The sequence below is a fragment of the Loxodonta africana genome, chromosome 11, assembly GCF_030014295.1.
Source record: "Loxodonta africana isolate mLoxAfr1 chromosome 11, mLoxAfr1.hap2, whole genome shotgun sequence".
Classification (NCBI taxonomy): Eukaryota; Metazoa; Chordata; class Mammalia; order Proboscidea; family Elephantidae; genus Loxodonta; species Loxodonta africana.
The window spans coordinates 29,184,438-29,208,503 of NC_087352.1; the positions used below are offsets into that span (position 1 = coordinate 29,184,438).

At 41.0% G+C, this 24,066-nt stretch overlaps 2 protein-coding genes across 3 annotated transcripts in view; one reads left to right on the plus strand and one right to left on the minus strand.

The window, feature by feature from the left end:
* The window catches only part of TXNL4A (thioredoxin like 4A), a 16,532-nt gene extending 4,129 nt beyond the window's left edge, over nucleotides 1-12,403 (plus strand). For both annotated transcript variants that reach the window (XM_003406238.4, XM_023543711.2), the window contains exons 3-4: nucleotides 9,995-10,098; nucleotides 11,724-12,403. In XM_003406238.4, coding sequence (XP_003406286.1) covers nucleotides 9,995-10,098; nucleotides 11,724-11,895 — 276 coding nt within the window. In that variant the 3' untranslated portion in view covers nucleotides 11,896-12,403. The remainder of the gene's footprint in view (nucleotides 1-9,994; nucleotides 10,099-11,723) is intronic.
* Nucleotides 12,404-16,147: 3,744 nt separating this feature from the next.
* Nucleotides 16,148-20,896, minus strand: HSBP1L1 (heat shock factor binding protein 1 like 1). Its single transcript, XM_010587086.3, has 4 exons — nucleotides 20,849-20,896; nucleotides 20,664-20,801; nucleotides 19,183-19,249; nucleotides 16,148-16,361 (listed from the first exon to the last, which is right to left on the minus strand). Exons 1-4 carry the CDS (start codon nucleotides 20,894-20,896, stop codon nucleotides 16,249-16,251), a joined length of 366 nt encoding a protein of 121 aa, XP_010585388.2. The 3' UTR covers nucleotides 16,148-16,248.
* Between the last annotated feature and the right edge of the window lie 3,170 nt (nucleotides 20,897-24,066).

The following is a 24,066-nucleotide window of genomic DNA, read 5'->3' on the forward strand; positions in this document are numbered from 1 at the left end:
GGACATTTAATTTTCGTAAGTTAAAAAGTCCATACAAACCTGGGGTCCCTGTGCCCAGAAGCTTCTAGTCTGGGGAAACATTGATGAGAAGGCCGACAGAGAGAATAATTTGCCCTGGAGCTGAGGCCCTGATTTAGACTTTTAGCCTACTTTACCGTGAAGAAATAAATTTCTCTTTGTTAAAGCTAAAAAAAAAAAAAAAAGTCCATACAAGTGAATATAAAAACATGTAAAATCTTAGTGATCTCATTGACTCACAATCATACATTCTAATAAAAATATATATAAGGCAAATATGTGTAGAGCTTTTTGAGACTGATATTACGGGATTAGTCTGAAGCATTACATTAAGAATTACAGAGAATCAGTTATCAGTTGAAGTTGATGTCCAGATAAAGAGTCTCATTGGGAACAAATAGTGTGCATATTTTTTGGGTTTGCCGTGGATTTGCACCTCTGGGTGTAAGTAGCCTTGTAGTTAGATAGAGACTCGAGTTAGGCTCTGCCACTAGCTGTCTAATCTTAAATAAGTTGCCTCTGTGACTCATTTTACTTATCTATAAAAAGGAATAATAGTACCTAACTCAGGGTTGTCGTGAGGATTCAGTGAGTTAATATAAAGCTTCCAAAACGGTTCCTTGTCACATTGCAGTATATTCAGTAACTGTTAGCCACTACTATTATCATTACCAGTACCAGTTGCTGTCAGGTTGACTCTTGACTTATGGGGCCCCCATGTATGTCAGAGTAGAACTATGCTCTGTAGGGTTTTCAAAGGCTGATTTTTCAGAAGTAGACTGCCAGGCCTCTCTTCCAAGGCTCCTCTGGGTGGATTCCAATCTCCAAACTTTTGGTTAGCAGCCCAGCATTTAACAGTTTGCACCAATCAAGGACTCCGTTATTATCGTTACCTCTCTCAAATTACAAAATTTACAAGAGTTATTGTGAGTAGTGTTAATTAGGGCAAGTATTGTTATGTGCCATTAAGTTGGTTCTAACTCATAGTGACCCTGTGTTCAAGAGAATGAAACTGGCTGGTCCTGCACCATCTCAAAATCGTTGCTATGCTTAAGCCTATTGTTGCAGCCACTCTGTCAGTCCATCTCATTGAGGGTCTTCCTCTTTTTTGCTGACCCTCTACTCTACTAAACATGCTATCCTTCTCCAGGAACTGGTCCCTACAGATAACATGTACAAAGTATGTAAGACAAAGTCTCACCATTCTTCTAAGGAGCATTCTGGCTGTACTTTTTCTAAAACAGGTTTGTTCATTCTTCTGGCAGTCCGTGGTATATTCTTCTCCAACACCGTAATTCATAGGTGTCAGTTCCTCTTCCATCTTATTTACTGTCCAGATGCCACTCACCAAAGCGGGATGCAGAACATTTTCTTAATAAACTTTGTTATGCCGATTGGCCTAGATGTCCCCTGAAACCATGGTCCCTAGGCCCCAGCACCTGCTACTCTGTCCCTGGAAGTGTTTGGTTGTGTAACTTCTTAGCTTTTGGTTTAGTCCAGTTGTGCCTACTTCCCTTGTCTTGTGTGTTGTCCTTGCCTTCACCTAAGATGATTTTTTTTTTTAAGTTTTCATTATTATTGGCTTATATTATCAGTATCTTTATAAATTTGATCTTTGAACATCTGGGTATGATAACATCTGCAAATTACATGCTGCAACACTGTGTGTACAACAAATTACTAATGAGAAGATGTGGAAAAAAAAACGGTCGTAACTGTGGTTATTTGTAACTTGGATACATTGTAAGTCAGGGAGTACCTATAAAGTTATCACTCAGTTTTATAATGGCTTTGAGATGAATTATCTAAAAGTGTAAAAATACAAAAATACAGAGTGGAATTGACTGTCCAGAACTTTTTTTTTTTTTTTTAAGAAATTTTATGTGGATTGTTAGCTAGTTGAGGAGTTCTACACAAAAGGATGACATGGTCAGTTGGCATCATGTGCGGGCCTTCAGATTTGTGTTATTGTTTTGTGTGTTTTATCTCAAATCAGATTTAGTGGAATGCAGGACTGTTGGATTTAATCACTGACTTGCCTGAAGAAAAAGAAAGCATGCTTCTAAAATGTGTAGGTGGCACGACTGCCAAGGATATTTAATAGATGATCAAAAGAGCATATGTAAAGACAACTCTATAGGTTGAAATTATAGAATGCAAAGAGTGAAAAACTTATACATGTTACTGGGTTTAAAAAAAACAAAACTATACTATTTAACAACCAGTTAAGATTACTGCAAATACAGTAGGCAAAAAGTTATTTTAGATATAATAAAAACCAAAAAAAAAAAAAAAAAAAACAAACCCAAACCCAGTGCCGTTGAGTCGATTCTGACTCATAACAACCCTATAGAACAGAGTAGAACTGCCCTATAGAGTTTCCAAGGAGCGCCTGGTGGATTCGAACTGCCGACCCTTTGGTTAGCAGCTGTAGCACTTAACCACTACGCCACCAGGGTTTCCTTTGGGTATAATAGGCTTATGCAAATAAATAAATTTAAAACACCATTTAAAAAGATAAGATTCCATAGGTAAATGGGCAAAGAACTTGAAAGAGGAAATTCAGATGGCTCAGTAAACTTCAAAGAAACACACATTAAAACAGTATACTGTACTATCACTTTTTAGATGTATCAAAGTATTTTATGGTTGTGTTACTGAACCTGGAAAGGCGGGTCCTTGTCCAGTGCGCCCAGACTTGCCAGTTGTCTGGACACCAGTCTTTGAGAAAGAGAAAGTAACTTTACTACAATGCACAGAGTGAGGAGCCTGGAGGAAGTTCCTTGAGCTATGGGTAGGCAGGGCTTATATGTGATTTGGGTAGCAAGATGGCGGCTGCACAGGTGTTCTGGGGAGGAAAAACTCTAGAAGGCGGCCAGGAAACAGAAGGTGACATGGTTCTTGTCTGACCTCTTGCTTTGAAACAGAGTCTGGGTGATGATTTTCCTTTTGATTCGTTCCTCCTGTTGCTGCCTCCTCTGTTGAGGTCAATCAGTGGTCACAGCTGGCCCTTTTGTGGGTTGGGCCAAATCTGATTTGGGCTAGTTTAAGGACTAATAGAAATTTACTGGCATTAGTGCAGTCAGGTTGCAGTTGGGATGTGGTAAAAGTAAATAGGATGTTCAGGTAGGAGTAGAATTGATATAATCCTTTTGGAAAGCAGTTCGGCATGGTATTAAGGCCTTGAAAATACTCATATTTTATGACAGTAATTTTCCTGATAGCACCTCTTCAGCAGGGAAAAAGAAAACTTTGGTATGCAAATTTTACGCTCAATGAGAATTTTGCAGTAGTTTATAGTAAAATTGGAAACAACCAAAATGTTTTATGATCAGAAAATATGGCAGTACAAATAACCTCCATTCACTGAGCAGTAGTTGCCAGTCATGATGCTGGGAAGTGAATCTGATACACGTTTAGTTCTTGGGGCAACTCCCTGAGGCATTTGATGTCAGTTAATTTGTCCAAGCCAGGAAATGGCAGAACTGGGATTTAAACTGAGAGTGCCCACTGGATGGAATATTATTTGAGCATTAAAAATGATTCTCTAAGAGCTTTGTGTCAAAACATTCAGAAAACGTTTGTTAAATTGTTAGCTGGAGAAAAAGCAGAATGTATATGATTTTCCCATGAGTGTGCATGTGAGTCTGGGGAAAGGAAAGCATTTACTTTTCCCTTTTAAACACTCGTATACAACTAATGTTGTTTGAATGTCATTTTTTTTTTTAAGACTTCATTCTTTAGAGCAATTATAAGTTTACAGAAAAATTGAGCAAGAAAGTACAATGTTCCCATATTACCTGGCCCTGTCCCCTCCCTCCAGCTCACAGTTCTCTTTATTAACATCTTGCAGTCGTGTGGTCCCTAGTTTCGGGTTCATTCTTTGTTGTACAGCCCTATGGTTTTGACAAATATACAGTATCATGTGTTCTCCATTACGGTATCATGCAGAACAGTTTCCCTGCCCTAAAAATGCCTTGGGCTCCACCTGTTCATCTCTATTCCCTTCCCCGAACCCCTGGTAACCACTGATCTTTTTACTGTCTCTGTAGTTTGCCTTTTCTGGAATGTCATGTTTTTGAAATCATGCAGTGTAATTCATACAGATACAGATTCAGACTGGCTTCTTTTCGCCTAACAATATGCATGTAAGATTCTGTATGGTTTTGTGTGTGTGTAGCTTGATAGCTCATTCTTTTTTTATCGTTGAATAATACTCCACTGTGTGTATGTGTGTTCATTCATGTATTGAAGGACATCTTGGTTGCTTTCAATGTTTGATAATTATGAATAAAGCTGCTGTAAATATTCTCGTGCATACTTTTGTGTGGCTATAAGTTTCCAACTCATTTTGGTAAATACCTAGGTGTATAATTGCTGGAACATATGGTAAGCCTATGTTTTAGCTTTGTAAGAAACTGCCAAACTGTCTTCAAAATAACTGCCATTTTGCATTCCCACCAGCCATGAATGAGAGTTTCTGTTGTTCAGCAGCCTTACCAGCATTTGGTGTGGTCAGTGTTTTGGGTTTTAGCCATTCTAATGGGTGTGTATTGGAATCTCATTGTTTTAATTTGCAATTCCCTGAAGACAGATGATGTTGAGCATCTTTGTATATGCTGTTTGCCTGCTGTATATCTTCTTTGATGAGGAGTCTGTTCAGATCTTTTGTCCATTTTTTATTTGGGCTGTTTGTTTTCTTATTGCTGAGTTTTCAGAATTTTTTGCATATTTTAGATATAAAATCTAAAACTCAAGATCACCAAACCCAAGGTTACCTAAGTATTCTCTCCTTTATTATCTTTTAGAAATTTTATAGTTTTGCATTTCACTTTTAGATGTGATTCTTTTTGAGTTGATTTTTGCGAAAGACATAAGGCCTGTGTCTAAATTTTATTTTTTTGCGTGCGGGCATCCATCGTTTACACCATTTGTTGAAAATACTAGCATTTCTCTTTTGAATTGTCTTTGCCCTTTGGTCAAAGATCAGGTGACTGTATTTGTGTGGGTATACTTCTAGGCTCTCTATTCTGTTTTCTGACCTATTTGTGCATTTTTTTTTGCCAGTACCATACTGTCTTGATCATTGTAGCTTTATAGTAAGGCTTGAAGTCAGATGGTGTCAGTCTTCCAACTATGTTGTTCTTCAATATTGTGTTGGCTATTCTCTGTCTTTTGCTTTTCCATACATATAAACTTTAGGATCAACTTGTTGATGTCTACAAAATAACTTCCTGGAATTTTGGTTTGGATTGTGTTGAATGTATATATCAAATTCCATCAACAGGGAATAGCTCTCCATTTATTTAGGTCTTCTTTGATTTCTTTCATCAGAGTTTTGTAGTTTTCTCATATAGATTTTGTATATGTTTCATTAGATTTATACCTTTTTTGGTGTGTTTCTCATTTCAGATTCCAGTGGGGCATTGCTGGTATATAGAATAGCAATTGTCTTTTGTATGTTAGCCTTGTGTCTTGCAACCTTGCTATAATAACTTATTAGTTCCAGGAATTTTTTTGTTTCTTCTTTGGGATTTTCTGCATGGGCAGTCATATTATCATCTGCTAACAGAGACAGTTTTATCTCTTTCTTCCCAATCTGTGTATCTATGAACTCCTTTTTTTGTTTTACTTCATTGCATAGGATTTCTTGTCATATGTTTTTAAGTTATATAATTTGTTTAAAATAAAAAATACTGGGCTGGATAAAAGCAATGATTTTTCCAACCCATTTCTATATTTCCAAAATGAACATCTTTAAAATGGAGAAAAGATAGTAGACACCTAGCTTAATCAGAACTCATTAATAGATGGGAAACGTTCAAGAGAAATAGTTCTGCAATATCCCGTACTTCAGACCATGAGGAAAGTATTATGACAAATGCAACCTATCTTTTGAGAAGCTTTGGCAAACTGCAGCCCTTCCAGAGGAGAGAACTGGGGAAGGGCTCAAAGAGAGTCAGTGGAGTTAAAGTCATAGGAAGGCAGGTTTAGTGCAATATTAGCACTTTCTCACAAAACTGCCCCAAACTGGAATATATAACATTTAAGGTAGTGATCCCCCCTCATTACTGGCAATATTTGAGCAGTAGCTTGATAACCTCCTATCAGGATATTGCCGTTAAGTCAGACATTGAACTAGATGATCCCTTGAGGCAGGTCTGACTGAACTCAAGATTATGTAATTAAGTCCATACTGTCCAAAACCATTTTTTAATGACAATGATATGTTTTTTGAGTTTTGAACTTTGTCATTCACTAAATATTTTCCTATTGCCTTGTGTATGTTGAGTCCTGTGGCTCTGAGGACATGTCAGAAAAGTAGACACTAATCCTCCCTTTGTGAGGCTTCAAATTAATTTGAAGCGCCATATGTAATTTTTATAGAACAGAAGGAAATTAAGTAATGTGATGTCACTTGATTGTGGTTGATTTTGCCTCTGGATGAGCTGCAGGTTTTCTACTTATTGACGAGAAAGGGAATTAAGGCCTTTTTTAAAGTCTCACTGTATAAACCAGCACTTGCAATGTGAAAATGATATGAAACCATTGAGTCGGAATAGTTGAATGACCTCATTTACAATGTACATGAGATATATTTTGGTTACTTTTAAGTGGATGTTGCTTTTGATGACAGTTTCTACCTTAGCTTGGGAGATGTGAAGGCTGGATGAGTCAGTCCCTACATAATTCACATTGCATCTGAAAAGCATTTGGGGCTTTCATTGGATTGGCAGTTATGCTTTAGGAGGCAGAATTTTTTTTCTTGTGTTTAGTTACCCTAGAATGTTGTTGTCTTTCATTTTTTATTATAATATGTTAAAGTTTTCTATTAGCCATTTGTTGCATTTATGTATATGACATGATAGAAGAAAGTGTCTTTGCTTAGTGAAATTCGGATGTAGGCAGAACCTTAAACACTGACAGGAAATCCTGGAAAGTTCTGTGTGGGAGCACTTGGCTCCTTTTACCCACTCCTACCACTGTCTGAAGGCCTTGGTGACCTCATTGCCTAGCTCAAATTCCTTTAGCTTACCTCTTCTTTCCACCCCACAGGCATTGTCTGTTATTCATCAAGAAAATGGGTGGGGGGTGCTGGGAGACACCACCCCCACCCTTCTGGACCTCAGCTCTTGAGTCCTCCAGCGTCTTTCTTCTCTCTTTTCATGGCCACACCTCTTGGAAGAGTTGTCCGTACTTAATGCTTCTGTTCTTCAAGCCACCCTGTTTGGTCTTAGTTCTGGTGGGCCTCGGAATTGCTGTTGCACTGTTGGCCTTCCAGTGGCCAAACTCACAGGCCCATCAGCCCTCATCTGACATGACCTTCCTGTGGCATTTGACACAGCTCACCCTTGAGGAGTCTCTTCTTGATTTGAGTTTGCTTTTTCTGGTGGCCCTACACAGGCCATACTTTTCCTGCCCTGGGCTCTGCACTGGCCACTCTGCTCCAACTCTGTAGACCTTTGCAGAAGACAGGAAATGGCTGTCTCCCCCCCTCCCCAGACTCCTTTCTTAGCCCCCAAGCTGCGCCCTTCATCACCAATAGGAACTTTTCCCTTGATGCTCCTTAGTTGTCCCAAGCTTGGTGTGTACAAACCTGAGCTCTTCAACCCTTGCCTACTTAAAAATGAGACTCATTAGTGTGAGGGTCTTTCCTGATCTGGCCCTTGCCTACATAGCTGCCTCGTCTTCTCCCACCTGTGCTGCCTTTGTTTAGGTACATGAAGCCATCTCCAGGTGTTAGGTCTGGACTTACCGAGCTCACAATATTTTTTATCTGCACCCACGTCACTCTCAGCCTCTGGGTGGACAAATTTCTTCAAGACTCCATGTAGGAAATACCCAGGGTTTGGGCTATGGGGCCAGACTGGGGCTGAGCTTCAGCCACTTACTTCCCTGAAGGGGGCTCCTGGTCACCTGACCTTCCTGAGCCTCACTTTCATCATATGCAACACAGTAATAACATCTCTGTTTTGGGGTGCTGAAATGATTAGAATTAATGAGTCAGATGGGCCTTGTACCTGATGGGTTCTTATGTGCTTGTGAAACCAGTCTAATGAAATAAGAGTATGTTCAAGTTCTCATAGCGTTTCTGTTAGAATTCAGGTTGGGGTTAGGTACAAGGAAGGCAAAAGGAGATAGATGTTTGCATCTTTAAACAAGTTAGCATTTCTTCAGTTGCCTTCTGATTATTAAATATTTTAATATTTACATAATGAATCCATAGTTAATATTTAGTATATTCATTGTTGATACTGTATATATCACTAAGCAAACATTGAAGGGACATAAATAAGTTGAGACTTGATCTCTGCTCTCATACTGCCTATGACCATTTTATGGTCTCATCTGTGGTGGGTTTTTTTGTTCTGTTTTTAAATAAAACCAGAGTAGTAGCTTATTAGTCTACCACACTCTCACTGAGGACATCACAGGAAACTAGGGTTTCAGAATGCATTCAGCGAGAATGGCATCAGACCAAGAAGAGCTACATAACTTAAATGTATAAAGATGCTGCATTAAGGCTTTCAAACATGACTCGTATTTAAGACCATGAGGCTGGTGGTGCATGCAGGGGATTATCACATCCAGGGCATGTGCAGTGCTGGGGCTTCACGGAGGCCCCCTCTGACCAAGCCAGGGGCAGGCGGAGTCCTCACTGAGTGTAAACTTTCTTCTTTGTGGGGATGGAAGAAGAGGTAGTGGTTTAAATTTACATATTAATTTTTAAAATATTCCCAAAAGAGAGTTATAGTGAGCCCCAAATGCCTGTCACTCAACTTCAACAATTATCAGTATTTTGCTGGTTTTGTATCATCTCACTGCCTCAGATATTTTTTATGCTGCAGTATTTAAAGCAAATCCTAGATATGCTATTTTATCCATAAATTACAGTCAAGTTTCTAAAATTAATTTTGTATGAAGTAATGTTATGCATATAAATTGGTATGAACTTTCTAGAGACTATGGAGACAGTATTTATAAGGAGTCTTTAAAATGTTCATATCCTTTGTTCCAGAGATCCTATTTTAGGAAATCTATCCTTAGGAAAATAGTGGCGTACACAGATTTAAGAGTAAGTCTTAAGCTATAGCTGAATAATCGATAGGAATAAAAAAAATCTGGTTTACTAATATTCGTGAAAAATCAGAAAATAACAAAAGAATAATAGATTAGTGGCATAGCCATTTGATGAAATATTATGCAGCCATAAAACTGTTTTTGGAAAATATGGGATTTACATACTTAGAAGTAGGGTTTAAAATATTATAGTATGAACTATATTTTACTTAACATTTTGTTAAAACAGTATAAACAGGTTTTTATAGATATACTTAGGAAAAAAAGAAGGAATATATACAAATACTAACAACAGTTACCTCTGGGTGTTGGGATTGAAGATGATAGTATTTCCTTTATGTTTTTCTAAATCTTCGAAGAACTTGCAGCTAATGAAAAGAATTAAAGAAAATTATTACGTAGACAATATTATTTTGGGGCACTATCAGTATTTCCAAGCATTCAAACCCAAATAATTGGGAGGATTGTTTGGTGTTCTAGAGGCATGTTTTTAGAGCAGTTGTTTAATGCATGCAACTATCGAGTATTTGCAAAAGTACAAATTTGTAACCCTATATATAGATTGTTATGAGATCAGAATAACATATTTGTAGACATATTCTGCAGTAGTTCATAACTTGCTGCTTGAGTAGAGCTTAGCTAGTCCTATACTATTCTGAGGAATGGAAAGTGAGGTGTGAATCCGGATTGGTCAGGAGGTCCTGACGGGGCTGCATTATTTTCCTGGCTGTCACCTCTACTGGGGGAAAAGGTTGGAGAGCTAGTTTGAAAATTGTCCTGTTTTACCCAAATTTTTTGTTGTTTTTTTTAAAGTGCACTATTGCAGAATGAAAGCCAGATCAATTTGTTTTTTTAGGTTTTTTTGTTTTTTTACTTTTATCTCCTTTATTTTTAGGTTAAAAATTTTGCAGTTATTTATCTTGTGGACATTACAGAAGTACCTGACTTCAACAAAATGTATGAGTTATATGATCCTTGCACTGTCATGTTTTTCTTCAGGTATGTTGCATTATCTTCAAGTTGTTACTTAGATTCAATATTGTCTGGAACTTGAATGTAATCAAGATATCTTTAGATTCTTTTATTTAGAAGCAATTATATCACAATATCAACAGACAATGTGAATCTTTAAAAGTTTTTTTAAAGTGACAATTCCAGTTTTAGCATTTTACCCAGGAATGAATTATCCTTTTGTAGTCACTTTGCCTAGAAATTTAGGTGAGGTCTAGTTGAGTGGAAGATACGCCTACTGAAATTTAAGATACTGCAGTGGGATAGATTGCTTTTGTGTGGCCTTTCTCACCATGGTCTTGTAACTCCCACCCTAGCAATTGAGTGGGACTGTGCAAATAAGGTAATTGTGGCCCACTGAGAGAATTGGTAAGTTTTGCCATCCTGCTAGGCTTAAAAGAGAGCCAATTCCAGATCAGAGAGATCTCACTACTACCAAGAAAGAAGAGAAGAGCAGAGTGTGTCCTTTGGAGCCAGAATTCCTGTGCTGAGAAGCTCCTGGAAGCAAAAGTACGAGAGAGAGAGAGAGAGCAGTAACACTAAAGACTGTGAGAATTTGTGGCAGATTGGTGGAGCTAGGTTCACTGACCCACGGAGAGGGAGCTGAGCACCTTCAGGCTGAGACATACTGGGGGAGTGGCAAAGATCAAAGAGCTTTGTAACACTTGCCCGAGCAAGGCAGGGCACAGAGAGAGCTCTGCCTGTGGGCATGGCTGAGAAGAGGCTGTCCTGATGGAGGAACTACATTCTCAGGGTTCCTGAATCTGTTCCTGAAACTGTTACTTTTCCTGATAGACCCCATAACTGTGAGTATGGACTGTGAGTTCTGTGTGGCCATTGCAATGAATTACTGAACTCAGCAGAGAAGTAGAGAGTGCCATGGGAGGGATGGTTGGTGTCAGAATTGGTAAAGATGGTGGAGAGAGAGGCATGTCTGACCTCCACCTCATAGAAATCAGCCTTGGACTGCTGATCTTGATTTTCCTTTGCCTTGTGAAGTTAGAGGAGATGAGACCCCCACCTCCATGCCATTTTTACAAATACCTTTAAATATATTTTTTTAAATATAATCTGTTGATAAAAAGATCAGTTTTAAAATAACTCACCAATAAAATATGGTATCAATGACTTTTTTGTGGTTCAAACTCACTAAGCCACTCCTCGGAAGAAACGCCTAGGTATCTGCTCCCTTAAAGGTTACAGCCAATACCCTATGGACTATTTCTACTCTGTAACACATGGGGTTGCCATGAGTAAGAATCTATTCAATACAACATGTTTAGTCTGCCCTCTGGCTCCCATGTACAAAGTCTGTGCCCTCCCCGCAAGGTTCCTGAGGGTCTTAACCTCATTACTATATCAGTTAAAAGTCCCAGATCTCCTATATATTGACTGAATTGGGTATGAATGAGGCTACTTAGGATAAGCGAACCAGGTACAGCTCCTGGGCTCTACCTGTGGGCCTGTGAGACTGAAGAGAGCTTATAGCAACTTAGGAAGGGAAAAATAGAACAGCAGGCTTTTTTTTTTTTTTTTTTCCATGAATTCTATGTTTAAAAGATATTTATGAGAACTGAGTTCTCCCTCCTTTTGTTTTTTTTTTCACTTTGAAGAAACAAGCACATCATGATTGATTTGGGGACTGGCAACAACAATAAGATTAACTGGGCCATGGAGGACAAACAGGAGATGATTGACATCATAGAGACCGTCTACCGAGGAGCACGCAAGGGCCGGGGGCTGGTCGTGTCTCCAAAGGACTACTCTACCAAGTATAGATACTGAGTTCTCCTGGATGTCTTGTGTCCGGTGCTCTCACTGTTCTCTGTGTACGTGAGTGTTGTGGAATCACTTAAACTATTTAAAGCCTTGGAGAAATTGTTGGAAAAGTACATGCAGCTCAAGGAACTGGAGTGTTTTTTTGAAGTAAGGATTGCATAGCCTTAAATTTTCAGTCTGCCTGTCCGTTGTATTTTTATATTGGCAAATATCTGTAAATACCTAACTGAAATAAATAAAATACAAGGTTATGAACAGTTATAATTATTTGTTTTTAAGAAACTTGATGTGCGGATTACTGATTTTGGTAACTAAAATTAATTCTTGTCTTTACCATTGGGGCGAAATTATGAGGCTGACAGGTTTTGCATACTTGGCAATGGGAATCCAGAGCCCTGAATTCAGAAAGAATACACAATTAGGATAAAAATATCTTTTAATCTTATTCTCCTGACTATTAAAACAGTGAAATAAAATAATGAATCTTTGGAGCCTTCCCTTCAGATTTGAGAAAGAGAGTTGTCTTTTATTCCCGCGGAGATTGTGTCTAATGTACTTAAACATACTGCATTTTCTGTGAAGTCTATAGAAACCATGACCTTTCGGTCCCTATAGCTAAAAAGTTTCCTTAATACAATTTCAAGTTCCTCTTGCTAGATCCCCTTTATCCTGGCATATGTAGAAGGGTTGGTTGGGACCCTTTGTCCTGGAATATGAGGAATGGTTGGTTGGGATCCCCCATGGCATGGCTCAGCACACACTTAGAATGGTTGGTTGGGATCACCCATGGTGCACCTCAGCACACACTTAATACTTTGTCTGAATGCCCAGTGCAAGTGGGAGCATAGCCAGGAGCCTCTGTCTGGTTTCAGATCCTGGCTCTGTTGCCCAGCTGCTCAGTGGCTTTGGACAAGGTACTTTCCTTCTCTGTGCCCCATCCCAGCTGTGAAAGGGGAATGACAGTGTCTGCCCATAAACAGATGTGTTGCTACATGTAAACCACTTCGGACAGTGCCTGGGAGGTGTGTAGGTGGTGGAAAGTGTTTGCTGCAATTGTTCAGTCTGGTTATTGTTATTGTTAAAGCATGGGGAGCACTTACACAATAGGAAGCAGATTTTTAAACATGTCTAAATCTTGCTTTAAAGTTCAAATGCAAATCTACAATTTAATCTCTCTAGCCTTAATTTTCCCGTTTATAAAATTGGGAGTATAATACCATGTTACAATATTATGAGGTGGTACTGAAAAAAATCTGTGTGAACTCAAGTACCCAGCATATAATAGACATTCAGTACTATACTCCTGCCATTTCTCCAAAGAAGATAAATGGCCAATAAGCACATGAAGAGATGCCCAATAGGGAGATATTTAGCAAAACCACCTCACACCCACTGGGATGTCTATTACCAAATAAATGGAAGATATAACAAGTGTTGATGAGGGTGTGCAGAAATTGGAAGCCTCATGGATTGCTGGTGAGTGTATAAATTGGTGGAGCCACTGGAAAAGTTTGGTGGTTCCTCAAAAAATTAAACGTATAATTACCATGTGACCCAGCAATTCCAATCCTAGGTATATACTCACAAGAATTGAAAGCAAGAGTGCAAACAAATTTGTACTCCCGTGTTCACTGCCGCAGTATTCACAGTAGCCAAAAGGTAGAGACAAACTAAATGTCCATCAACAGATGATGGATAAGCAAAATATCGTATATCCATACAATAGGATATCACTCAGCCACAAAGAAACATGAAGTCTTGATAATGCATGCTACAACATGGATGAACCTTGAAAACATGCTGAGTAAACTAAGTCAGTCACGAAAGGACAAGTATTATATGATCCCACTTACGTGAAATATCTAGATTAGGCTAAAGTATAGAGACCAAAGTTTCTAGTGGTTACCAGGGATGGTGGGGGAGGGGTGGGGGGAAGTGGCCATTGGGAAACATTCTGTCTTTGTTCACAGAAATCTTTAAGTGGTTAGAAAAATAACGAGTCACCTGAATTCTTATTACATTGCCTTTGTTCTTTTAATCTTTTATTTTACTAATATGAATTTTAAGGTTACCGAAAATCAGAAGTCATGTAGATTATTACTCAAAAGAACAGTTTTCATTTGATCACATTTTCAAGTGGCAGGTCTAATATCTTCAGGCCTGTAAGAAAAAATTTTGAAAGAGGTAAAGGCTGATTTATGTACCAGTTAATGCACAGTTAAATACACTGAAAGCCAAAATTGTTAATAAAAGTACCTTAATTTCGTGTGATTTTTTAAAACATTTTTGTATAGGAAAATACAGAAAAATATAATGTTAAATGATTTTCATTTTAGTTAGATGGGAGTCAATGTAGATTTGAAGCTCCAAGTGGATAAATAGTATGTATTCTTCAAACAAAGCCTCACCACTGTATCAATATTCCATCTCTGTGATTAACCATTAACAATGTCCAGGAAAGCGTACCTTTTCAACATTATGCTGCCTGTCTGGATTTTAATTAAATGCAGAAAAGGTATGACGGATGTTGTTGTTTGATGAGGAAACTGATAAAATGTCAAATCCATTAGGATATAGAACAGTCATTGCCAGCATTTTGTGGTCACAAATCTCTTCCGCCATTCATACCCCTCAACAGGAACACAATTGTGGGAGATTCACAGAACTCTTGAAATCTAAGCCATAAGCCGTTTTTGTTAAGAACCCTGATGTAGCGCAACAATAAGCACAAACTTATCCAAACAGATTTAACCTCACTTAGGTCTTTCTTTTCATTTAAAGGACGTCAAATCCAAACCCGTTGCTGTTGAGTCAATTCTGACTCATAGCGACGCTATAGGACAGAGTAGAACTGCCCCATAGGGTTTCCACAGGAGCACCTGGTAGATTGAAACTGCCAACCTTTTGGTTAGCAGCCATAACTTTTAACCACTACACCACCAGGGTTTCCTTAAACAACTTCTAAATTTTTAGATAGTTCACCTTCTTTCATGCTATTTTAAATTGTTGCTTTATGTGCATCTAAAAAAGAGAAGTTTTGATACCTACTTAACCATTTAATTTGATGCCCAGTATTTGGTGGATTTCTGACCAAATGTGAGCCGCCCACTGAAGCATTGGGGGAGTGGGAAGGGACACTTCATCCTTGCGTGACCTACCCCATACCTGGCATTGCTCTCAGCTGGGGTAGGGGTGTGCCGCAGAGACAGCACAGACAAGGCACTTGCTCTCGGCGTTTTCTGCCTTCTGCTTAATCACCCTTAAGCGATTTTGGAATTTTATAGTGGGAGAGTGGAGAAGGCTAAAAGGCTTCAGGACCAGTGGGAACTGCATGATGTAACCTTAATAGGTAAAGCAATATTTTTCATCCTACAGACAGAATTTTCGAGTGCCCCCTCCCCTCATTTTGCAGCTCTTGTGTAGCAGTAAGACACAGGCTGTGGTTATCTTATTTTACCAGAATGCTGGATTTAGGTATTTATAAATCACTTATCCATGAACTATCTTTGCTATAGCAGGATAAGTATGGGTAATTTGCCAGCTGATTTAACCTAACAGTTGTCAGCAAACAGTTATTTACATTGTTCAGTTAAAATATGCTTATGTATTCAGCATATTAGAGAAATGTGCATAAGCATTTTAATAAAATTGTGTATCTCCATATGTGTCACATGGACATACATCCAGTCTGGGCCTTGAGACAGCATTTATTTTATCCTTAAGACAAAGTCTGAAATTCCATTAGAAAAGATGTTTCAGTTTTATGGGGGCTGGGGGCAGGGTCCTTGGGGCCACTCATGGAATGTATTAAGGACTTAATGGACATAGGATTTCTTTAAATGGTTACATGAATATATTATGTCAAACTACAAGTTATAATCCCAAATCTCCAATTCACTGTGATCTGTGTTTTGATGGAAGATTGACTTGAGGGGTGGGGGTAAAACATACTTTAATAAAATCCAATTTCTAAATAAATGTGTTTTTCATTTAAAATGTGTGATTTTTGAGAAATTATGATGAATTTTGATTTAGTCTATTTAGAAAATAAAACCCATTGCTGTTGAGTCAGTTCCAACTCATAGTGACTATACAGGACAGAGTAGAACTAACTACCTCATGGAATTTCCAGGGAAAGCCTGGTGGATTCAAACTGCCGACCTTATGGTTAGCAGCTGTAGCACTTAACCATTACGCCACCAGCGTTTCCATTTAGAAAAGAGTATTTGTAAACATCTTTTATTATTCCTGAAAATTTTTCATGTACAGAAGAGGTAATTTAATAGCAAACAAATAGGGGATTGTATTTTTCAAGATGAACGCAATCAAAAGACGGGCAAAAGATAAACAGATTTGGTTTCATAATAAGGATCTTACCATTTGTTCTTTAATAGGACTTTCAATCCCAGCTTGCACCATTAAGTCATTTACATTCTTCTGTAAGTCGTCAATACGATTTCCCATTTCTTCCAGTACGATGTTAAGGAGAATGCAAATTAGTTGCTTCCACTGAGGTTTTTTTTTTTTTTTTAAATGTACATATTTAAGCTTTAAACTTGAGAGCTCAATGTGAGAACCTGGCTCACTTTGTGGACCTGTTGGTGTTGTAACACTGGACATGATGTCAGGGACATGAGATTGGTATGTTTAGCCAAATTATAATGAGTATGTAACTATAATAAAAATAAATTATTTTTTTAAACTGCCTTTGCTTTGGTTTAAATTTATTGCATTTCAGAATCTTTCCCCCCATGGGAGCCCATCTCTAATATCAAAAGTTGCAAATAAATGGTCCATATGCAAATACTTTACACAGTTTTGCTTTTTAATAATGATTTTTTTTTCATTTTTATCAGTGGCCCCTTTGTCGTATAACACCATTATTTCTTGATTCTCAGCTGCACATTTTTTTCTGCAATTGGATGTTTTGAACATAGCATGCGTCTTACAATTGATGTACATTTTTAATGCCATGAGTTTCCTTGTTTTGTGGTAAGTATGTAGGTAACAAAACATTTGTCATTTCAACAGTCTTTACACGTACAGCTCAGTGACATTATGTTCTTCATGATTCTAAAAATGGTGTGGCAGGGGCGGCATCTGACCTTCTCCTGCTTCACAAGGGGGAAGGAGGATCAAGATCAACAGCCCAAGGCTGATTCCTATGAGGTGAGGGCCAGACATGCCTCCTCCGTCTCCCCTTTTTACCAATTCTAATTCCAACTGTCCCTCCCACGGCACTCTCTGCTTCTCTGCTGAGTTCAATAATTCATTGCAATGGCCACACAGAACTCATAGACTGTACAGTTATAGGGTTTATTAGGAAAGTAACAGGTTCGGGAACGTTCAGGATACAGTTCTTTGATCAGAACAGCCTCTTCTCAGCTGTGCCTGCAGGCATATCTCTCTTTGACCCCCTTGCCCGGCCTCTTCCCTGCTCAGGTAAGTGTTACAAAGCTCTTTTAGCTCTGCTGATAAGTACACAGAGGCACCCCACTCCACTAGTAAGCCTCCACACGAAGGCGCTTACCTTTCTTGCTCTGTGGCTGAGAAGCACCGCCACAACTATCTGGCTCTTGTCTCCTGATTCCTGCTCTCTTGTGCAACCATTTCTTCCTGTCTTCTGTGTTACAGCTCCTCTGTCTCCTGGATCTAGGAAGTTTCAGTGCAGGGATTCCAGGTCCAAAGAATGTGTTCCACTCCTAGCTCTTTCTTGGTGGTGTTGAGATCCTCCCTCCCCACCTCTGGGTTGGCTCATTTTAAGCCTAGCAAAACTGACCAATCCCCTCATTAGGGTTCCATACACCTTATTTGCATGGTCCCACCCCACGAAGATGCCATGCACCTTTTTATTAGCAAGCTATCCAATCCCCTTGGTGGGCCACAAGCAATTCATTTGCATAGTCCCACCCAGTCATTTGGTGGGAGTTACAAAGACTATGGCTAGAAGGAGCATATTAAGTAATTCATTGTTCAACCATAATGTTCACCTGTCACAATTAATTGTTCCCGAATTTTTCCATTACCCTTAAAAGCTAAGTGTCCCCTAAGCATTGTGTCACACACAGTTTTTAAGGAATACATTTAGTTGTGTAAAGTGAACTCAAACTGGACATTTGTGTTACAGTTGGATTTGCTCAAACCGGAAGCAAATATTCTATCTTAATTCTGTTTGATTTCATGTTTCTAAGACAAAACAGTGAGCTGCTGAAGTTAAAACAAAGGTGAAGGAGAACCATAGCTAGTATTCTGTGTTGGAGACCTTCACTGTTATGTTTGTAGATTTATGATTGTTGGAGAATGACAAGCAGAGTGTTATAGGGCAGATCAACCAGATTTAGGGCTTTTGGAAAAGCCCCATTTGGTGGTGGTATTGATTGAATTGTGTCTCCCAGAAATATGTCAACTTGGCTAAGCTATGATTCCCAGTATTGTGTGGTTGTCCACCATTTTGTGATCTGATGTGATTATCCTATGTGCTGTAAATCCTAACCTGTGTGATGTTAATGGGAGCCCTGGTGGTGCAATGGTTAAGAGCTATGACTGCAAACCAAAAGGTCAGCAGTTCAAACTCACCAGATGCACCTTGGAAACCCTATGGGGCAGTTCTACTCTCTCCTACAGGGCTGCATCGCTAGATAGCAACTTTTTCCTTTTAATGATCTTAATGAGGCAGGATTAGAGGCAGTTATGCTAATGAGGCAGGACTCAATCTATAGGATTAGGTTGTATCTTGAGTCAATCTCTTTTGAGACATAAAAGAGAGAATTGAGCAGAGAGGAGAGGGATCTCATATCACCAAGAAAGTAGTGCCAGAAGGGGAGCCCATCCTTTGGAGATGGGGCCCCTGTGCTGAGAAGCTCCTAGACCAGGGGAAGGTTGATGACAAGGACCTTCTCTCAGAGCCAACAGAGAATGTCTTCCCCAGGAGCTAGCACCCTGAATTTGGACTTCTACTAGACTGTGATAGAATACATTTCTGTTTGTTAAAGCCATCCACTTGTGGTATTTTTGTCATAGCAGTGCTAGATAAGTAAGAGAGGTGGTATCATATGTTGTGTTCCTTGCGCTTTATACTTGCCATACAGATGTATTGTCTGCCAAACAGGAAGTTAAGCCTGCTCAAGGTGAATGGTGAGTAATACATCAGGATTCCACGTTGAAATGGCAGGCCTGAGTACTGGGAAGTTCTAAGTAAACGATTGTCCACTAATAGCAGACAATGAAAAGATATTTCATTGATCATTTGAACAGTCTAAAAGCATTATGATATTTGTTATAAGAAAAGGATATTTCTGAGGTTTAATGTTGCAGTCAAAGCTTGAAAATGTTCTTGAAGTTCTTGAAATAGATTCTCTGCCTGAAAAAAATGAACCGTAAGTCTGCTGAATATAAAATTTCCTGTTGGTATAAGGCATTTACAAAGTCATGGAATAGACACATATCATAAGGTCAACTGAATTTTGACAGAGGTGCCAAGGCCCTTTGATTCAAAGGGCAAAAGAAAATCTTTTCAACACATGGTGCTGGGACAATGGAATAGCCATGTGCATGAATAAACAAATAAGCAAGCCTGACCGTTACCTCACACCATACACTAAAAATGGTCATTCACCTAAACATAAGAGATAAAACTATAAAACTTCTGGGAGATAACATAGGAGAAGGTCTTAGTAACCTTGGGTTTCTCAAAGAATTCTTAAACAGAACACAAAAAAATCACCCACGACCATATCCCTAAGTGTCTCCTTTTCTACGCTTGTGGATATTTATTAGATGATATAGGAATTGCAGAAATCGTTTACCAGGTCACATAGAAATGGCACTACTATTACTGACATTTCATATTTACATATTCCTTTGTAGTTTGCACATTGAAATCTCATACATGAATTACATCATTCAGTCCTCACAACCTTGTACTATCCCCATGTTAAAGATGAGAACAGGCAGCTTAGAAGTGCCTGCCTGGGCCCCTGAGCAGGTTGGTTTCCAGTCACAGGAGGCTTCTGGGCCAGGTTCTCCTGTGTGCCTCTAGAATTTGCCTATTTTCCCTGTCTCTATAAAAGCTTCTCGGTAGGGTTCTTTACCTTTGTGGGGTAGAGGGATGTCCTCGAAAATGCAGCAGACATCTAACAAATGACTTTCACCCACGGATTAATCAGCCTTTTAAGCTCTAGGGAACTCTTGGAAGGAGCTTTGGTGGCACAGTGGTTAAGGGCTCCTCTACTAACCAAAAACTCTGTTGTTCCAGGGAGAAGGATGTGGCAGTCTGCTTCAGTAAAAATTTACAGCCTTGGAAACCCTATGGGGCAGTTCTACTCTGTCCTACAGAGTCACCATAAGTTGGAATGCACTCCACCACAACGGGTTTGGTTTGGGACCTCTGATACTGGGGGAGGAGCCAGAAAACTAGAAAGGGTGGGGACAGAAGGGGCGCTCACACCAGCACCGAGTGCAGCCGCCCGCAGGGGGTTTCAGAGAATCGGTCAAGTGCCTGATGCAGCCGAGAGGAGCTTGCTGAGTCACCCCAAAATGTATGGACTGTTCTCTTGGTGTTGTTTCCTTTAATTCTAACACTGTCCAGTCTCCCCGGGGCAGGACGCCCCGCGGCACCCCCCACCGCTCTGAGCATCAGCCAGGAGGGAGGTTGATGGGTGGGGGGGGTTGAACCCCTGTCCCCTCCTGAGGGCGGGAGCCCAAAACTATCCCCTCCCAGGGCGGGAGCCCTCCTATGTCCCCTAGGGTGGGACCCCCTCCGTCCCGCACCCCACCGAGGGGCGCCTGGGCGGGACCTGGGTCTGTCCCAGGAAGGGACGAAGGGGACATGAGCCTGCCCGAGCCAGGTGACCCTCAGGCCCGCAGGACCCCCGGGGCCGCGCCCCCAGGACCGGTTCCGGGAAGCTGACGCACTGCAGGGAGGGCGAGGACAAGGATAGGGTGAGGGGTCCCCACTCACAGCGTCCCGGAGCGGCCCCGCCGCGGGTTCTGGCGCCCGCGAGTCCATCGCGTCCCAGGGTCACCACAGGCGCCAGGGAGACAGGCGGTGCGAATTTACGAGAGGCGGATGTCTACCGAATGGAATATTCATGAGGAGTTGATGCCTCTCCGCAATGACGTTGGAAACGTACCCAGTAATTAAAAATTTAAAGAAATGAATTCCTGGGCTTGAGGTGGTAGGTGGGCAAGGCCATTCACGCTCAGGAGACACCCCGAGGCATTCTGTGTGAGATCCCCTTTCCGGGTCCCGGACCACCAAGGAGGGTGACAGAGTGACAGGCGCATGAGGGGGACCGGCGCACATGTGGCACTGAAGGGGCAGGTGTACCTATGGGACACTGTGTGGGGGAGGGGGACAGGTGTGCCTGCAGCGGTGGGCGGGGGAGACAGTGTACAGATGGCACCAAGGTGGGGGGGTGGATGTACCTGTGGCACCTGGGGCCGGGGGGATAAGTGTACCTGCTGTATGGGGTGGGGCAGAGGGACAGGTGTGCTGACGGCCAACACCTTCTGCCTCTGTCTCGCACATCTTGGCCTTGGGAGGGGCTGGGATCCTGCACCAGGGACTGATGCCGGCAGTGGCAAACTGGCCGCCAGTCCAGTTTTGCAGCTCATCACAGATTCCTTAATTACCTTGTGGAACATCAGCTGGTTTGCTTTGCTTTTGGTTATGTCAGAGATGGTGCCCGCATCTTACACCAACAAGGGTTAATTGGGATTGGCTTCATGTAATGAAGAGATGGAAGCATCCATTACTGTTTGTCTACTCACCCCAGCAAACCACACATGCGCAGGTGCCTGTCTATTCTCAGAACTGCAATCACCAGGCAATCCTGGAGTCTGTCCTCCTTTGAATCTCTGCCATTGGTTCAAGTGTCACTTTAAAATGCAGAATAGTCATGTTTTGTGGCCAATGCTCAACACACTTCCAACACTCCTTCCATTCTGATCTCCTTGAAGATTTTGAAGAGCTTCTCACTCTGAAGTTTCTCTTTCTGGACCACCCTGTGGGTTATGGTTGATCCTTCCTGGGTAACCTCCCAGGGCCTTGCTGTATCCCCTCTGGACTGGAAACTGCAAGTGAATTTCTCCGGGCCACCCCAGGATACCCAGAGCCCAGCCCAGGACAACATGGAGGCTGGCTGGCTGAATGTGTGGATAAACAAAACACTGTGTAGGGGAAGGAAAATGCTCATGAGGAAATACAAATCAAAACCTCCACCAGATATCACCTCACACCCACTAGGATGGCTATAATCAAAAAGACAGACAATAACAAGTGTTCTGGAAGATGTGGAGAAACTGGGACCCTCATACTCTACTGGTGCAGTTGCTTTGAAAACCAGTTTGGGAGTTCATTTGACCCAGCAGTTACACTCTTAGGTATATACCCAAGAGAATTGAAAACATGCCCACACAAAACTTGTACACAAATGTCCATAACAGTATTTTTCACAATAACCAAAAAGTGAAAAAAGTCTCACTGATGAGTGGATAAACACAATGTGGTACATCCATACAATGGAATATTATTGGGTCAGAAAAAGGATTGAAGTTCTGATACATGCTACTACCTGGATGGATCTTGAAAACACTACACCAAGTTAAACAAGCCAGAAGAGTCAAATCTATACAGACAGACAGTGGATCAATAGATGTCTAGGGCTGGGGTAGGAGATGGGAAGTGACTGCTAATGGGTACAGTTTTCTAGGGAGGGGGGAATTGTTCTAAATTAGATGGTGGTAAGGATTACACAACCCTGTGAATATACTCAAAACCACTGAACTGCATATTTAAGTGGATGAGTTTTCTGATTATGTTTTAATAAAGTTGTTAATAATAATAATAAAAATATTGCCACTTTTTGCATATTTTGACATCTGCCTCCCCGCCCACCTCACCCCCCCCAAAAGGGGCAGAGTTGGGAAGGCGACCACCTGTGAACACCGTGGTGGTGAATCACAGTGACAAGAAAGTTTCAGACTTGACAGAGTGGGCCAACCGTGCTCTTTAGGGAAGATGAGCACTGGCACTGGCTGGCGCTCAGCCTGGGGTCTGATAGTTCCTCCCTAAAAGATGGCTCCACATGATGGCCGTGAAGGTGGCTTCCCTCTGCTTTCTGGGGAGGCGGCAGGGTGGTCTCCTGAGAAGGTCGGGAGGAGAGGGCAGGGCGTGAGGCGGCGGGGTCAGAAGTGAGCCCATCCGCTTTGCTCCCTAGCCAGGCTCCTGACGACACTCGACACTTCGGCCTGAGTCAGGGACAGGGTCGCGCCAGCGTGTGCAGAAAGGGCCTTGAAGGTCCCCCAGCTCTCCTGGTCCCCTGAATGGCAGAGGAGAGGCCGGCCTCGTTCCAGTACAAAGCCATGCCTGTGCCCTCCTCTTGTCCAGTGTTGGTCGCCTGTGAGGATGACCAGGATGCCCAATCCTGAAACTCGGAGGGAGCCCCAGGCCACACATCCAGGTGTCTGTGCGAGGCCCAAGGAATCTAGGCGGGGCGACGAGTTCATGAGTGAGGAATGGTTTGTCTTACAAAACAAGACTTGAGTTTCTTTGGCATAAAGTACATCTTCCCAGGCTGAAACCCCACAAACCTAGGACAGCCATGAGTCTCTTCCCCTCTCCTTTGTGTTTTTTAATGTTTTATCTTTCTCAACTGAAATCTCTCTGGCACAATAGAAACTACTTAAACTCACTAACCCTTCGCACCCAACCCCCACTGGAGAGCCAGGGCCTGTTGCTCTGTCATTGGCATCTGGGGTGGTTTTCATCTGCATGGAGTCAGGGGCCAAGCTCTTGTCCTGTCTGCCCCGGAGACGAACCGCTGCTGTGGAGGTGAGAGTCCCTCAGCATAAACTTCTGCGTTAAACATGTTAAATCCCAGGAATGAACTTCAGGGAATAAAAATCCTTTACTGCAGCTGACCGAGTTCAGTTTTGAAAGGCAACTGTTATTTTCACTGTATAGGACACAAGCTTAATAAAAACTAAAGTAAACCCTGTAAGGTTTTGTCAATATTTAGGCAGTTGTCTTATATCTAACTTTAGGGAAAGTTTCTATTTCAAAAGACTTTTTTGGAGTTTCTTCTTCTCACACCCATGATGATCATTAACAGATAATAATAAAACTACAAAGCATCAGATTCAATCTATAGCTGTTTCTCTATTTCTCTAAACCCT